At 41.7% G+C, this 16,367-nt stretch overlaps 1 protein-coding gene across 6 annotated transcripts in view; it reads right to left on the reverse strand.

Moving 5' to 3' along the window:
• The window catches only part of TNRC6B (trinucleotide repeat containing adaptor 6B), a 246,345-nt gene that overhangs the window by 165,915 nt on the left and 64,063 nt on the right, over positions 1-16,367 (reverse strand). For all 6 annotated transcript variants that reach the window (XM_059401954.1, XM_059401952.1, XM_059401956.1 and 3 more), the window contains one exon: positions 9,027-9,117. In XM_059401954.1, the coding sequence (XP_059257937.1) occupies positions 9,027-9,071 (45 nt within the window). In that variant the 5' untranslated portion in view covers positions 9,072-9,117. The remainder of the gene's footprint in view (positions 1-9,026; positions 9,118-16,367) is intronic.

A 16,367-nucleotide genomic window follows, 5' to 3' on the forward strand; every position in this document is an offset into this window, starting at 1 on the left:
CCTGGGATCATGACCCGAGCCGAAGGCAGAGGCTCAACCCACTGAGACACCCAGGCGTCCCCTGGCCATGTATTATCATATGCTCAAACTTTGTTTAGAATTGTAGCACCCACTTCATGAGAGAGCCTATTCTGTAATTTTCTTTTCTTGGAATATCTTTGGTCTTGATATGAAAGTAATGCTGACCTCACAGAAGGAGTGGGGAAGTATCCCCTTCTCTTCAAGTGAGATTAAGCTAATTAACATGTAACATGGGAACCTTACGATAGTATTCTTCCATCTCCCCGCCCTGGCCTTTAGGCTGCTATCAGTGTACAATACATACCTATAAACCTACACTGGATTTGTATGACTTTTATTCAAACAATCAGTTCTCCTTTAAAGAGACTTAAGTAATAGGTCTTCTGTATCTACCCATGTCATTTCCATTTCTTTTTCTTTCTTTTAAAGATTTTATTTATTTATTGGACAGGCAGAGATCACAGGTAGGCAGAGAGGCAGGAAGAGAGAGAGGAGGAAGCGGGCTTCCGGCTGAGCAGAGAGCCCGATGCGGGGCTCGATCCCAGGACCCTGAGATCATGACCTTAGCTGAAGGCAGAGGCTTTAGCCCACTGAGGCACCCAGGTGCCCCGTCATTTCCATTTCTTGAGCTCTTCATTTCTTTGCATAGATTCGTATTTCCATCTGGGATCCCCTTCCTTCTCCCTTCCACATTTCCCACAGTAAGGAAGGGTATGCTGATGATGAATTATTTCAGCTTTTGTGTGTCTGAAACAGACTTTATTTTGCCTTTGTTCCTGAAAGAAATTTCACTGATTACAAAATTTATGATCAACAGTTTATCTTTCAGCACTTTATAGACCACTGTTGTCGTCTTCTTTGCATTGTTTCCAAAGACAAATCCTTATCTTTGTTTCTCTGTTAACATAAGTGTCTTTTGTCCTCTGCTTTTCAGATTTTTTCTGTCACTGGTTTTGAGTAATTTGATTATGACATGCTTCAGTGTGGTTTTCTTCATGTTTCAGGAATATTTAACTTCTTGGATGTCTGGGTTTACAGTTTTTATCAAATTTGGGACCGTTAATTCTTGGGTTTTTTTCTGCCCCCTTCCCTCTTCTTCAGAGACTATAATTGCATGTATATTAGGTTCCCCGAAGTTGTCTATAGAACGCTGATCATCTTTCCACATTTTGCTTTTTACTCTTTTTTTCTCTGTGTGTTTTGTGCTGGATATTTTCTATTAGTATGACTTTAAATTCTCTAGTGTTTTATTCTGCAGTGTCTAATCTGCCACTAATCTCATCCAGTACATTTTTCATCTCAGATTTTACAGTTTCCAACTCAAGAAATCTGATTTGAGTCTTCTTAAAAAGTATCTTTCATTTCCCTATGTGATTTTTTGAATATTAAAATACAGTTATAATAAGTATTTTGATCTCCTGTCTGCTAATTTTAATCTGTCAGTTGTGGGTTGACTTCAATTAACTGATTTTTTTTCCTTTCACTATGGTGTGTATTTTCCTGGTTTTTAGATGTCTTATAATCTTTGCTTAGATACCAGATATTGTAGATTTTACTTTGTTGAGTACTGAATACTCTGGATTCCTATAAATATTTTTGAGCTTTGTTCTGGGACACTGTTAGACTACCGTGAAACAGTCTGCTCCTTTTGTGTCTTGCTTTTAGGATGTTCTAGGCTGGACCAAAGTAGTGTTTAGTTCAGGGCTAATCATTCCCTACCAATGAGGTGAGGACTCTGTTAGTACTACTACTGAGGACTCGACCTAATGGTCCATGAGTTATGAGGTTTTCTAGGGTATAGAAAGAGGCAATATTATGGGCATTGTTTCTTTTGAGCCTCTTGGATGGGTCCCCCTACCCTGCCCCAGCCATGAATAGTTTCCTCATATGCATGTGTCTCAAGGTATTCTGCTGATACTCAGAATGAATCCTCCACAGATCTCTAGAGTTCTCTCTGTGCATAACTCTTCCCTCTCCAGTATTCTGGCCAGACCTCTAGGTGTCTTAGTCTCTCCAGAACGTCAGCAAGGCTGCCTCAGCTGAGAGGGTCCACTGGGCTTTGCCTGGTCTCTTCTTCCCTGATCTGTAGCCTGGAAGCTTTCTCAAGCCAGTATGCTGGGGTGGTCAGAGGACTCACCTTATTTGTTTTCCATTTCTCAGTGATCACTGCTCTTCATTACCTAAAGTCCAATGTTTTTTTTTTAAGATTTTATTTATTTATTTGACAGAAATCACAAGTAGGCGGAGAGGCAGGCAGAGAGAGAGGAAGGGAAGCAGGCTCCCTGCTGAGCAGAGAGCCCGATGCGGGACTCGATCCCAGGACCCTGAGATCATGACCTGAGCCGAAGGCAGCGGCTTAACCCACTGAGCCACCCAGGCGCCCAGTCCAATGTTTTTTAAACTGCTGTTTCAGATATATAGATTATTTTTTGTCTATTTTTAATTCACCAGTAGGAAGGTGAATTCTGTCCCTGACACTCCATCTTGTCCAGTAGCAGAAGTCTCAACAGCTTTAAAAAAATGTTTTATTAAATAAATTTATTATCTATTATTTATTAAAATTAAAAAAATTATTTTAGGAGCACCTGACTGGCTCAGTTGGTAGACCACATGACTCTTGATCTTGGGGTTTTAAGTTCAAGCCCCACGGTGGGTGTAGAGATTATTTAAAAATAAAATCTCATACAAAATTGTGGTATTTTAACCATTTTTAAGTATACAGTTCAGAGGTATCAAGTATGTTCACACTGGCATGCAACCATCACCACCACACATCTCCAGAATGTTTTCCATCTTCCCAAACTATACTTTTCATTCCCCTCCCTTCAGCCCCCGGCAACCACCCCAGTACTCTCTGTTTCTATGAATTTGACCACTCCAGGTCAAATTTTTGCGAGTAACTTATTTCACTAAGCATAATGTCTTCAATGTCTCTTTTTTTCCTGGCCCCTCACCCCCACTGAGACATCTTTTATGTTGTTTTCCAAAAGCTTTACAGTCCTTGATCCATCTGAAATCAGGTTTTCTGTATGGTGTGTGGCATAACAATCATGGCTCGAGTATCTCCATATCTGGTTGCTCCGGTACCATTTACTGAAAGATCTTCCTTTCCCTCATTGAATTACATTAGTCTTTTGAAAAACCCTTTTTAAAATTCTAGGTTTAAAAGAAAAATTGTACAACTACAGGACGGGCAAGACCAGTATAACAGCAGCATACTGGATAATGTGGCTGACTTTTCTGACATAGAAGCACTTCCCCCTTAGCAGCAGAACCTATCAATTTTAGCTAACGCATATTCCAACATCATTTGAAGTTTATTGTGGTCATGTCATTAAATTCTGGTCAAAGAAATATAAAAGCACAGCTGAATGTACAATCTTCATAAAGCCTTTCAAGGTAAGTGACAAGTTCTCTCTTTTTTGCTAGATGGAATACAAACATGAAGGTTGGGGCCAGAGAGAAAACAGAATTTTCTCTTTCTATAAATTAGGAAAATTTTTTAAGATGTAGAAAAAAATAGAATAAAAAAGCAAACACACCCATGTAACCACCACTCAGATTTAGCATACTTGCTTTATCATATTTGCTTCAGATTTCTCCCTCTTTTTTAAAGAAATAAAAATACGGATACAGTGAACAGTTGAGGCCCTCTGTGTATGTAGCCAGTCCTTTTCCAACTCAATCTTTTTCCTCCCTCCCCAGATGCAACCCTACCCTGAAGTTTGTGTATGGCTTACCTTTCAGAGACAACTTTAAAGAATTTACTGGTTCTGCCGTCTCTGAGTGCTCCCTAGTTCAGATGTGATCTGTGCACTACTGCCTTAGGGGTCATCTGGGGCACTTGGAAAATACAGAGATCCCAGGTTCCCAAGCCCTGAGGTTCTGTGTCAGTAAGTCCAGGGTGGGCCTGGTCACCTCCATCTTAGTATTACTTTATTATACTTTTTTTCACTTACATTTAAAAAAAAAATGCCAGGCATAAATCAAAGCCACAATGAGATAGCATTTCATATCCACTAGAATAAAAAAATACACAAAATAACAAATTGGTATGGATATGGACAAATTAGAACCCTCGTATACTTCTAGTGGGAATATAAAATGGTACAGTCATTTGGAAAACAGTTTGGCAGTTCTTCAAAAACTAAAACACAAAGTTACCATATGACCTGGCATTTCCACTCCTGGTTATTCACCCGGTTTTCCACCCAAGAGAAATGAAGGCACGTGTCTGCACAGAACCGTGTAAGGAATGTTCGTAGAAGCATTATTTATATGCACAAAGCACCCACTCTCCTTGTATGCATTCTCCTACACCTTTCTAAGAAGTTTCTCTGACCTAAGTAAACAGAATTGATTACTCTGCAGAGAACTTCTTTGGGATGGAGGACTGAACTTAGCATGGACTTTGGAGTCAGACCTGGAATCCAATCCAGTTTGTTTGCCAGCTATGGAAACAAATAGTTTCTTTCCCAGTCTGCACTTAAAATACCAAAAGCCATAAAATCTTGTTATAATTTGCTAAATCAGATTCAGTCTCAGATAGAGATATCCTAAACTTAAACAAGCAGAAGACTTGGGATGCCTGGGTGGCTCAGTCGGTTAATCATCTGACTCTTGATTTCAGCTCAGGTCATGATCTCAGGGTGGTGAGATTGAGCCCCACATCAGTTTCCACGATGGGCTTGGAGCCTACTTAAGATTCTTTCTCTCTCTCCCCCTTTTTCCCTCCCCCTTCACTGCCCCACCACACTCGCTCTCTTTCTTCCTAAAGGAAAAAAAAAAAAAGGCAAAAGACTTAGTCTAAATAATCTCATTTAACTCTCTGATGTAAAGCCAATCAACAGATCTTAGTATTACTTTATTATACTTTATTCTTTGTAGACAAGACTATGTTTACTTATTACCTCTAATAACAATTAAAAGAACACTATAGCTAAAATGTTTGCCTCCTGATTAAGTGTTTTTTTATTTATGGTAATTAATAAAGACACATGGGCACTTAACTTCATAGCTATAATTCTTAAACTCTAGAGCTTATTTCTTTTTATTGTCTTATTATAAAATGCTCAACTATACAAAGAAGTACAGAGAATAAGATAACAAACACTCAACTGCTCAGTTTTATGATAATTTTTACTATGCTTGCCAGATTTCACTTAAAAAATAAACATTCCAAGCCTATAGCTGCATAATCCCTACAACTAGTAAGCTAACACCAACTCGTTTAGAATATCAACCTAAATTATACTCAATGTAAAGTAAGAAACAGCTGTGGAGTTGAAATTAAAAATTCTGATCCATCCTTGGTAAGAAATAAAGTGGAAGATTATATCAGCATTGACTGGAGATGTCCCAGGAGTGCTGGCTCTTGCCTCCTGCTTCATACGTCCTTTCATGAGATCTACTTCCTTGTCTGTGGTCCCTGCCATCTGACTCTGAGAACTCAAGAACTAACGGAAATCAGGCCACAGGCTACGTTGGGCCAATTAGATTCTCTTGCTTTAGAGAATGAGTGTCAAGATGCAGATATGCTAGTGTATCCTCTACATTAACACTGGTTGTTAGGAGAACAAATCATATAGTAAAATTTAGCACATCTCACCTCCATGCCTGTTCTTTTTTTTTTTTTTTAAAGATTTTATTTATTTATTTGACAGACAGAGATCACAAGTAGGTAGAAAGGCAGGCAGAGAGAAAGGGAGGAAGCAGGCTCCCTGCTGAGCAGAGAGCCCAACTCGGTGCTCGATCCCAGGAGCCTGGGATCATGACCTGAGCCGAAGGCAGAGGCTTTAACCCACTGAGCCACCCACTGAGCGCCCTTCCTGCCTGTTCTTAACGCTCCTTAGCCCAAGATAATCTTAGATAATGGTCTCCATCATTCCCTCCTCTTCAGCTAGCACCAACACTCTAATCACTACTAAAGATGACCTCAAATTTTCTCCTTGTCCTCCTGCTGAGAGGTGGAATCTGTTTCTCCTCCCCTTGAATCTGGGGTAGCCCTGGGACTGGTTTTAATTCACCAGAAGGTGGGGAAAGGAAAGCAGTTTGACTTCTAAGTCTGCAGCTTCTGCATGCTTGCAGTACTCTATCTTGGATCCCTGTTGCCATGCTGTGAGAAACCCAAGCCATGTACAGAGGTCACATGGAGGAGATCCTTGAGGCTTGGGTCGACAGCCTCAAGCTGAACTGCCAGCTGCCAGCCCGTGAGTGAGCCATTTTCTATGCTTCGGGCCAGTTGGGGCTCCAGATGACTGCAGCCCCTGCCAAGACCACTTTGGAGCAGAACTGCCCTATAGATCTCAGTGAATCACAAATCATGAGAGATAATCAAAAGCTGTGGTCGTGATTTTATATACATATAGATATATATTCCTCTATTATTAATATCTTATCTCAGTACCTTTGTCACAATTAATGAACCAATATGATGCATTATTATTACCTAAAATCCATACTTTACTCAGATTTTCTTAGTTCTTATCTAACAGTCCTATTCTATTCCAGCATCTCCTCTGGGACATTTTATTACATTTAGTCATGATGTCAACTCAGGCTCCTTTTGGCTGTGACAATTTCTCAACATATCTTGTTTTCCCTTGACAGTTTTGAGGGAAGTCTTGGTCAGATATTTTGCAGGACATCCCTCTATCAGGATCTGTCTGATGTTTTTCTCATGATCAGAGGGGAAAATGGGCTTTTGGAAAGAAGACCACCGAAGTAAGGTGCCACTTCAGCCCATCACATCAAGGGTACATACTGTAAACATGACTCATCCCATTGATGTAGACCTTGACCATCTGGCTGAGAGGCTGTCTGTCAGGTTTCCCCACTATGTGAAGCCACATTTAAGGAAGGGGGATTTAGGTTTCCATTCTTTTTTTTTTTTTTTAAAGATTTTATTTATTTATTTGACAGACAGAGATCACAAGTAGACAGAGAGGCAGGCAGAGAGAGAGAGAGGGAAGCAGGCTCCCTGCTGAGCAGAGAGCCAGATATGGGACTCGATCCCAGGACCCTGGGACCATGACCTGAGCCGAAGGCAGCGGCTTAACCCACTGAGCCACCCAGGCGCCCTAGGTTTCCATTCTTGAAGGTGAAGTACCTACATAAATTATTTGGAATTCTTCTGGCCAAGAGATTGTGACAGTAGTTTTAAACCACTAATTTGTGGTGTGGTTTAATATGTAGCAAGATATCTGAAATCCACTCAAATCCATCTCCTGTTAGACCTGACCATTTACATATGCAACACTTGCGTCATTCTGCTTACAATGCCCTTCCCACCTCCACTCACCCACTCACCAACCAACCAACCAACCAATAAAAATGAACAAAAACTCCTTATCTTTCCAACAAAACTCTAGTGTTACCTCCTCTGTCATGAAGCTTCCAATGAGAAGGAACTCTTTGCTCTGACCTAGCTCCTAATAACAAACAGGTAATACCACTATCATTGCCCTTATGGTATGGTTACCTCCCTCGACTAGACTACAAGTTCCCACCATGCAGAGACCCCACCTTATGTAACTCTGCACGCCATACTTGGGACCATCAGCACATACTAGCTGCCCCGTAAGTGTTCGTGAACTAAGTGACTGACTGACTACGAAGGTATATTTTTTAAATAATACCACAATTTAAAAGAATAAAAAAGACAGCATAAATAAACAGCTATAGTCCAGGATGTGCACAGTTCCATGTGCAACAGCTAGACCAGGCACTAAGAAAATGGATCGTTGCATTCAGGGAGTCAAAGTCACATATAACAGACAAAACAGTATCTGTTTTCAGATCAGTGTGCCGACACAAGCACATAAATACTAAATAAATTAGATCACACGAGTCTCTTTCTAAGGGAAATGAAGGCCAATGAAGTCCATATTCTCGCCTTTGGATTTCCTGATATGTCATCAGAAACTTTTTACAGAACACAATTTTCATATTTAACTTCTAAAGTGTGGAACAATGAGACAGATTCGTGGGTAACTCTGTTAGTGCTATTCAATTTTCTCTTTTACGTCCACAGCAGGGAAATTAAATAAGCCCTGAAGTGGTCCTTGGGAAAAATATAAGAACAGTCACTGTGTCTCTGAAGGATTCAAGGGCTTCTGAAGTTTTACATTAATACTAATTCTGTCAACTTGTCTTCCTTCAGTATTTACAATCGCGGCTTTCACTAAAACAGCAGAATGCTCTGCAAGAAAGTGATTAGGTCACACAAAACTGCATTCTAGTGACCAGGGGAAAAAAGCCCTCCCACAGGGAGGACCAGTAGCACTGGCAGCAGCAAAAAGACGCCCCTCAGGAAGGTCTAGGGCAGCAGACTGGGCACTGTCCAGGACACAGGACACAGTGTGAGATACCCTCGGAGTGCCCAGTAAGGACGAGGGACAACTTTGAAAGGAGACATCAAGGTGACACTGAGGGTCCCATTTGACCAGGCAGCGAAAGATCCCAGGGAGAGTCAGGACATGGAGCCAGATATGGAGATACACATAAGCACACAGATAACAATTTACATACTGGGTTTGACAATGGTTAACATTCATTCATGCCTGAGCCTGAAAACCCAAACCTAACAAATTACCATTTAAAAATTTATAATAAAAAATGTCTAAAAATTATTATAATGTCTCTGTGCAGCAGGAATAAGTGACAGGCTTTTTACTTTTTACCTTACACACTTCTGACTCATTTTAATTTCTTAAAATAAGAATATAGAGCCTGCACAATAAAATATTAAAAGATAAAGGGCTACCATTGCACAAATGAAGCATACAGTTCTCTAGGAGTTCAGTAAAATTTGTTTTAAATTGGTCATGGAGCATAACAAAAATGGCTATCAAGAAGAAAAAAAAAATCTTCTCAACCTTAGGTTAGGTTTTAATTTAAATCAAGCTAGTTTCTAAATTCACCTAAAACAAAACACCCACTCTACTCATCCACTGCCTGTTTTTAATTTCTACCCAAAGTGTTTGCATCTTTAGTAGTTCACTGACCTTGGAACTGCTTTCTTCCGACACTTCTCCCTCATTGGTTTGCATGGGAACAGACTCTGTGCAAAACTCTGCAGAAACACACAAATACTGCCTAAAAGAGGGAAGAAGAGAGAAAAAAAGGAATTTAGTACACACATCTTTGGTAAGAAGGGAAGGAGAGAGGTAAGGCAATTTTCCCCCACCTTAGGGGAGGAGAGTTAGATAGGGGAAGGTAGTCATTGACGACATTGGGATATTAAATAGTTCTATATTTCTTTCTTCTTTTTTCTTGGTTTTTGGCAGAGGTGACAGTGAAAATCTTCAGTAATTCCTGCAGTACAATCAGTGACCTAAAAGGATGCCCACCTCTGTAAAGCAGTGGGCCAGTTGTTAGGCTGTAGCCAGTCATACTGTCTGCATATTACAATAAGCTACTGGAACTGGCTGGGTTTATAATTTATGTTCAATATTTGTGGGATATTTTATAACTGAAATTACAGTACATGCTAATGGTAGATCCTACTTTTTAAAGAGGTTTTGCTTAATCAGCTAAATATCAGTTAATTTATTTTTACATGAGAACAGGCTGTCCTAGGGCAAAACAATAAAAAGTAGTAATGTTTCCTCTAAGAATAAAATGAGTCAAGTTAGTTAAATTTTATGAATTAAAATGAGGAAACTAAGAAAAGTGTATGTAACATTCAAATTTTTATTCAATATGGAATTCCGGAGGAATAATTACTCAAACTGATACACAACAAATCTCCATTACATTACAGGTAACCAATGTTTAAAAACCCTTCTAATACTTAAAAGGTTCATACCTACAAAATATAAAAGCTAGGATGTGCGTGTGCAGAGAATTTCTTTATTAACGCAGCAGCCTAGAGGTCTAGTGTGGGAATGTCTCTTCATCTGTTGCGCGGGAAAGGAGAACCTAGTACCGTGCTCACCTAATGAGGTTTCTTGGGAACCAGTGCGTATTTATGTGCCATGAAATGTCAAACTGGTAGAGTGGGAGCTCTGTTAATCGTACACTCACTCCAGATGAATTAATACTGCCCGTTCCCTCTGTGAAACAGATGCTCACAGCAAGGGAAACAGGCTTTCTCTTGCTGGTTTTGCCCCTCATCTGTTTATGAGAGTTGTGCAAAAATAAACTTGCTCTTTCTATGAAAATTAAATTGACAGCACCGGAAAAAGTCTGTAAGCTACCTAGAAGGATGTTACATGCAAACTGCTTCACTGACGTCCTTAAGTTTCATTCTGCTTTACAGATGTAGAGACCGTATTTCTTAAATGATGCATTATATGGACAGTGGACAAAGAAAGACACCCCAATGATTTCTGTGCCCGTTCCATTTGAATGTGCTGGGAAAGAGGAACCCTCCTTCACCCCTCCCGAGGCTTCCCTCCTGGCTCCTGTCCACGCACCCAAGTTCCACCGCGGAGGATCCTTTCTGAATGGTGAGATCAGAAGGAGAAACAGGGCATGTGAGCTCAGCCCTTGTCTCTTCCTTTTGGAAGCCAGCTGTCCCAGGGAGCACGCACTTTCCTCCACTCGAAATGCAGGACCCCCACAATGATCTGGGACGAGGTAAGCCTGCTGAATATTGAGTTCGGTGCTAGGAAGTTCACTTGCCTACAGATGTAAGCCACATTCTCCTATATAGCTTTATTAGTAACAGAGATGATATTTTGGTCTTTCAAATGCCCTGCTCTTTTATCTTATTTCTCACTTGGTATAGAACTCAGCCAAGGGAAAAAGACTGCTATTTACTGGGTCTCTCAAAGATCCTAATATCTGGTACATGAGACTAAAGTTTTGATAAACACACATGAAGGGAAATTTGGGGAGTGAATGCATGTGGAATTTCTTTTCTTTCTTTCTTTCTTTTTTTTTTTTTAAGATTATTTATTTATTTATTTATTTGACAGATAGAGAGAGAGAGCATAAGTAGACAGAGCGGAAGGCAGAGGGAAGGAAGAGAGAGAAGCAGGCTCTCCACTGAGCAAGGAGCCCGATGCGGGGATCCATCCCGGGACCCCTGGAATCATGACCTGAGCTGAAGGCAGCTGCTCAACCAAATGAGCCACCCAAGCGCATGCATGTGGAATTTCTAAGGCTTCAGTTAGGGCAGGACTTTGGGCCTTGGTCTTTTTAACGAGGGAGCAATGTGTTTTAATCTTGCAGAGGTTTACATGAGGCCAGAGTTTTACTTGCAGAGGTTTACATGAGCCAGAGTTTTTGCTGTCATACACCAGTTTTACACTATTGAGGCCGAATTAGAAGTTTATAAACCACAAGCCACATTGTATTTTGACATTAGTGATGACTGTAGTTATGGTAACTCTGTCTTCAGGTAAGTGGCTATTTCTATACAGACAAGACTGAATATGCCAGGCACACAAGCCTTGGCAAAGGCTTGGGGGCTTTGCTGGCGACAGCAAGGAAAGAAGCCACAGTCTGGTGGTTGCGGTACTGAGGCTCATCTACATGTCAGCTGTGCAAGTGGCCTCAGCATACATGGGCCACTCTGGCCCAGCAAGCAAATGCTAGCCGTGCTCGCCTCAGCAAAGGGAACAGGGCATTAGCAGGCTTGGTTGGCTTCAAAGTACAGAAGGCTGCTGCCTGACCTTGAATTATGCAGGCACAGCTTTTCCTAAGCAGGCACGGCTGAGGCAAAGATTAGACTGTAGGGAAAAGAGACTTTTTTCATACAGGCTCTTTAGATTTTAATGAGTGGAACAATTATTTGCTTGCTGCACATAAGCTGCAAGGCAGCTGAACGTCACACGGCACATGTGCTACAAAATGGGTGAAGTTCTACGTTTAAATTGTTCGTGCTCGGCTTACACAGGCAGTCCAAAGGCGAAACGGAAATTGAAGAGTTGTCTCACTATACTCATAGAAGGCAGGGAGCCAGGGAACTTACGGAGGAAGGGAAGGAACTTGGTAACTGGGGACACCACTACTATAAATCCCTAAATATTGCAAAAAGAAGGTGATACTTCAAGGATTAATTTTTAAAGCAGAAGTCTGTACACTGGCTGGGTTTTTTTGAGATATGGTAAAGGCCCAGTTCCAAATTTAATCTCCTGCTGGCAGATTTTTCCAAATTGGGTGGAAGTGTCCAAGTTGTGGATTCTGCACACTGGCATGGGGTAACCGGATACCCTGGAGAGCCCCAAACCAAGAGGACCTCACCCATCCTCCCTCAGACACCAAGGTGGCAAGACTGAGTACAGCGTTCTGAGAACATACTTTTATCAGAAATTACTGCTCGTGGGCAGGAGGCAGGCTTACTTTCTGAATCTGGCGGCTATGGGGAGAGTGCTCAAACAATTTTGTTTAGTCTTGGAGTTTGTATAATTTATATGCTGTGCTGATCCATTTTAGGATCTCCTGGGGGGCAAAATCCTATTTTGTCTATCAATTTTGCCCAAGAAAATGCCCAAGAAAAGAGTGGTAGTGGGGGTCTGTCCTCTTGAAAGTGGGAGCAGGAGTGTCCTGAGATGTCCCCCCTCCCACCCTAGAGGGGAGGGACAGAGCCAACGTGACCTGGATTACTACTTAAGACCCATGTGCTAGGAGACAAGAGCCACTATGTGTTAGGGGAGGAGAACTTGCCCACTCTAGACATTTCCTTCCACATGAGGCCACATCCCTTTACTGCTGTTAGCCTTATACTCCCGACACATGCTGTCAGGGTGAAGTGCCTTGTTCGGTCAGTGAGTCTGGAAGGAGAAACTGGGCCTGCACAGTCCAGCACCCCCCTAGGCCCTTCCTGTGGCAGCACCTATTCTGCTCTGCTCCTTCCTTTTCCTAGGAGGCAGAGGTCTGTCCATGACTCGTCTTGCTGGGTGAGGAAGCCTGTTAAGTTTCAGAGCTGAGTATTAGAAAGCTGACTTGCTGTTAGACACAAGCTGATTCTATGTCAACTTGAATGGTAATAAAAGTGATAATCTGTTCTCCACCTGCCTTACTCCTTTATCCTATGTCTGTGGTTCAGAACTCACTCAGGGGAGAGAACGTTTTTTATCAGGTCCTCTTCAATTCCAGGTTATATATGGAAAGTCTTCTCTTCAGAATTAAGTTTTCTGTATCCGCCTTATCTTCCCAATTATCCCATTACCATTGGATACGAATAGCAGACTTTTACTTTATAAACTTTTCAACTGTTTTTAGCTACTTCCCAAACACACACTATCCCCCACTTCACTCAGGCAAACCTTCTCTCCACTCTCTCCACACAACTTGCTAATTTAATTTCTTTTTTAAAAAAATTTAATTTAGGGGTGCCTGGGTGGCTCAGTGGGTTAAGCCTCTGCCTTTGGCTCTGGTCATGATCTCAGGGTTCTGGGATCGAGCCCCACATCGGGCTCTCTGTTCAGCAGGGAGCCTGTTTCCCCCTCTTGCTCTCTGCCTGCCTCTTTGCCTACTTGTGATCTCTGTCCGTCAAATAAATTAATAAAATCTTTAAAAATTTTTTAATTTAGGGACGCCTGGGTGGCTCAGTTGGTTGGAGGACTGCCTTCGGCTCAGGTCATGATCCTGGATTCCTGGGATCGAGTCCCGCATCGGGCTCCCAGCTCCATGGGGAGTCTGCTTCTCTCTCTGACCTTCTCCTTGCTCATGCTCTCTCTCACTGTCTCTCTCTCAGATAGATAAATAAAATATTTAAAAATAAATAAATAAATAAATAAATTTTTTTTAATTTAAATTCAATTTAATTCACATAGACTGTATTATTAGTTTCACATTTAATTTCTATCTATGCAGTCCATGCCCCATTTGAAAGCCCTTCCCCTCACCATCAATCCACATCTCTCCCCTTCCAATATCCAGTAAATTTTTATTTCTAAAAATCTTTTCTGATTAATACCATATAGTCTCCCTACTTACTACACATCATTTTTCTTGTGTATGGTTTTGGACCTAATCTCACTTTTTTTTTTAAGATTTTATTTATTTATTTGACAGACAGAGATCACAAGCAGACAGCGAGGGAAGCAGAGAGAGAGAAGAGGAAGCAGGCTCCTTGCTGAGCAGAGAGCCTGCTGCAGGGCTCGACCCCAGGATTATGACCCGAGATGAAGGCAGAGACTTTAACCTACTGAGCCACCCAGGCACCCCTATTCTTATTTTTTCTAAAGGAGTTTCTTTTTTTTTTTTTTTAAGATTTCATTTATTTATTTGACAGAGAGAGATCACAAGTAGGCAGAGAGTCAGGCAGAGAGAGAGAGAGTGAGAGAGAGAAGCAGGCTTCCTGCTGAGCAGAGAGCCCATGCGGGGCTTGATCCCAGGACTCTGAGAGCATGACCCAAGCTGAAGGCAGAGGCTTAACCCACTGAGCCACCCAGACGCCCCTCTAAAGGAGTTTCTTGAAAAAACCTTGGTGATATTCCTGTGAAACCACAGCTTATAGTTTAGTCTACATTGTGAATTTTACTGCCCTTCTGACAAAATGGAAGGAGAATGAAGTAGGCCATGCAGAAGTATGAGGTTGAGCTCTGGGTTCCACTTGGGAAGTGACAAAGGGACCAGTGTACTGGTGCTAAGAGAGTGATGAAAAAGTCAAGGTAAAGCCCACTTCTGTGAAAATTCACTGGAGGGCCGAACAAGTGGCAGCAAAGCTGTCAAAGATGACGTGACAACATGAGCATCTCATTTCTGCTCCGGCACATGATGTCATCTCAGAGCTGTCACCAGCTTGCTATATGTGGTAGCGACTGGCAGTCTTGACCTGGCAGTGCTTTAGCACACACAGAACAGGACTTAACAGATGTTAACGACAAACATGAGTAAAACTGTACATCACACCGCATCCAGGCTAGGTCTCCTCTCCAAGGTGGCAAATGTATTCCCACCTTGCAAGTTCTCCAGAATCTAGCCCTCACAGGTCTCTCCCGTGTCATCGGCCAGACCTCTTTTTCCCTTTGCTCCCGTCATAATGAACTGCTTACAGGTTTCACAAATATGCCAGATTATTTCCGGGTTCCATGTTTTTGTTCATACTACTCCTTCTGCCTTTCCCTCCTCTGGTACCACCAGAGAACACCCTCCTCTCATCATTCAAGACTCAGCTTTTCAAAAGTATTCCCTGATCCATCTCTGCGCAGAACTGATGAGTCCTTCCTCCATGTCCCCCAAGGATCTTACTGGAATTCTATTATTCTATTATATTATCTATTATCCTATTATTCCTGTGATGCTCTACTGACTTTACTTGCTTACACAGATGCCTCCCTTATGACACCGTCAACCCTTTGCCACCGGACACTAGATCTCGTTAATGTCTATACTCATAGGTTACTTAAAACTGTATACCTGGAATGTAATAGTCAATAAATTTCTATATAGGAAGGACCAAATTAATCAACTAAAGTCCTTTTTTATTTAAACTGCAATTTGAAATTCTATCAGTTCAATAGCTATTTCCTGGGTCCCTACCACACACCCAGTGAAGCTCAGCAGGAGAGCTCCAGGAGAAGAGCTTTGGCTTTGAAGGAGCAGAATCATTCATAATTCTTTGTCGGTTATTAGCTGTGTAATCCTGGGCACTTAACGCTCTAATCTTCATTATTTTCATCCATAAAACTGGTCAGGAGGAGGTGTTACAAGGATTAAATGAAGTAACATATGCACAGCGCTCAGCAAGGTATCCGCCAACAGGCGCTAAAGAAACAGTTTGTTCCTTTCCAAGAAGTCTCAAAGGGTTTACAGACTAGCAAAGGAGACAGAGATAAATAAATATCTAATATAAAATACTGAATACTGTATCATGGTCGCGGTAATGGGTGTACCTAGAATACAGATGAGAAAGAAATTCTGCCAACGTGGCCTAGAAGAGGGGACGATAGAAAAGATACGAGAAAGAGCAGTGGATCGCTGTGGAGAGCTGCGAAAGCGTCCACCAAGGCACAAAGCTGAGAAAAAGAATTCTGTATTTGGGAAACAGAAAATGGCCCAGTAGGGCGTACAACAGATCGGGGACACTAGAAAAGCAGCCAGAAGCACTGATGGGAATTAGGTTCTCAAGCAGTTTGTAGGATGGCAGCTGTAGCAGCTGAAAGCCCCGAGAGCTGCTTGAGTACAGGAGTGACTGAGTGAATACCTCATTCTGAAAGCTGGTCCTGGCAGTACTGCGGACGACAGACTGGAGTGAAGACAGACTAGAGGCAGTGAAGCTAGGAATACACTCACGGAATACTGTGCAATTGCTAAATCCTAATAACAAATTCTAGCTTTATAAAAGGATGAGGCACCACATGTTACTATCAATCATTTGGACTGATGTGCTTTTCAAAGGGACCTACTGAAGGAGAAATGCAGAGAGCCGCTGTGATGGCCACTTTCCA

The sequence above is a fragment of the Mustela nigripes genome, chromosome 6, assembly GCF_022355385.1.
Source record: "Mustela nigripes isolate SB6536 chromosome 6, MUSNIG.SB6536, whole genome shotgun sequence".
Taxonomy (NCBI): Eukaryota; Metazoa; Chordata; class Mammalia; order Carnivora; family Mustelidae; genus Mustela; species Mustela nigripes.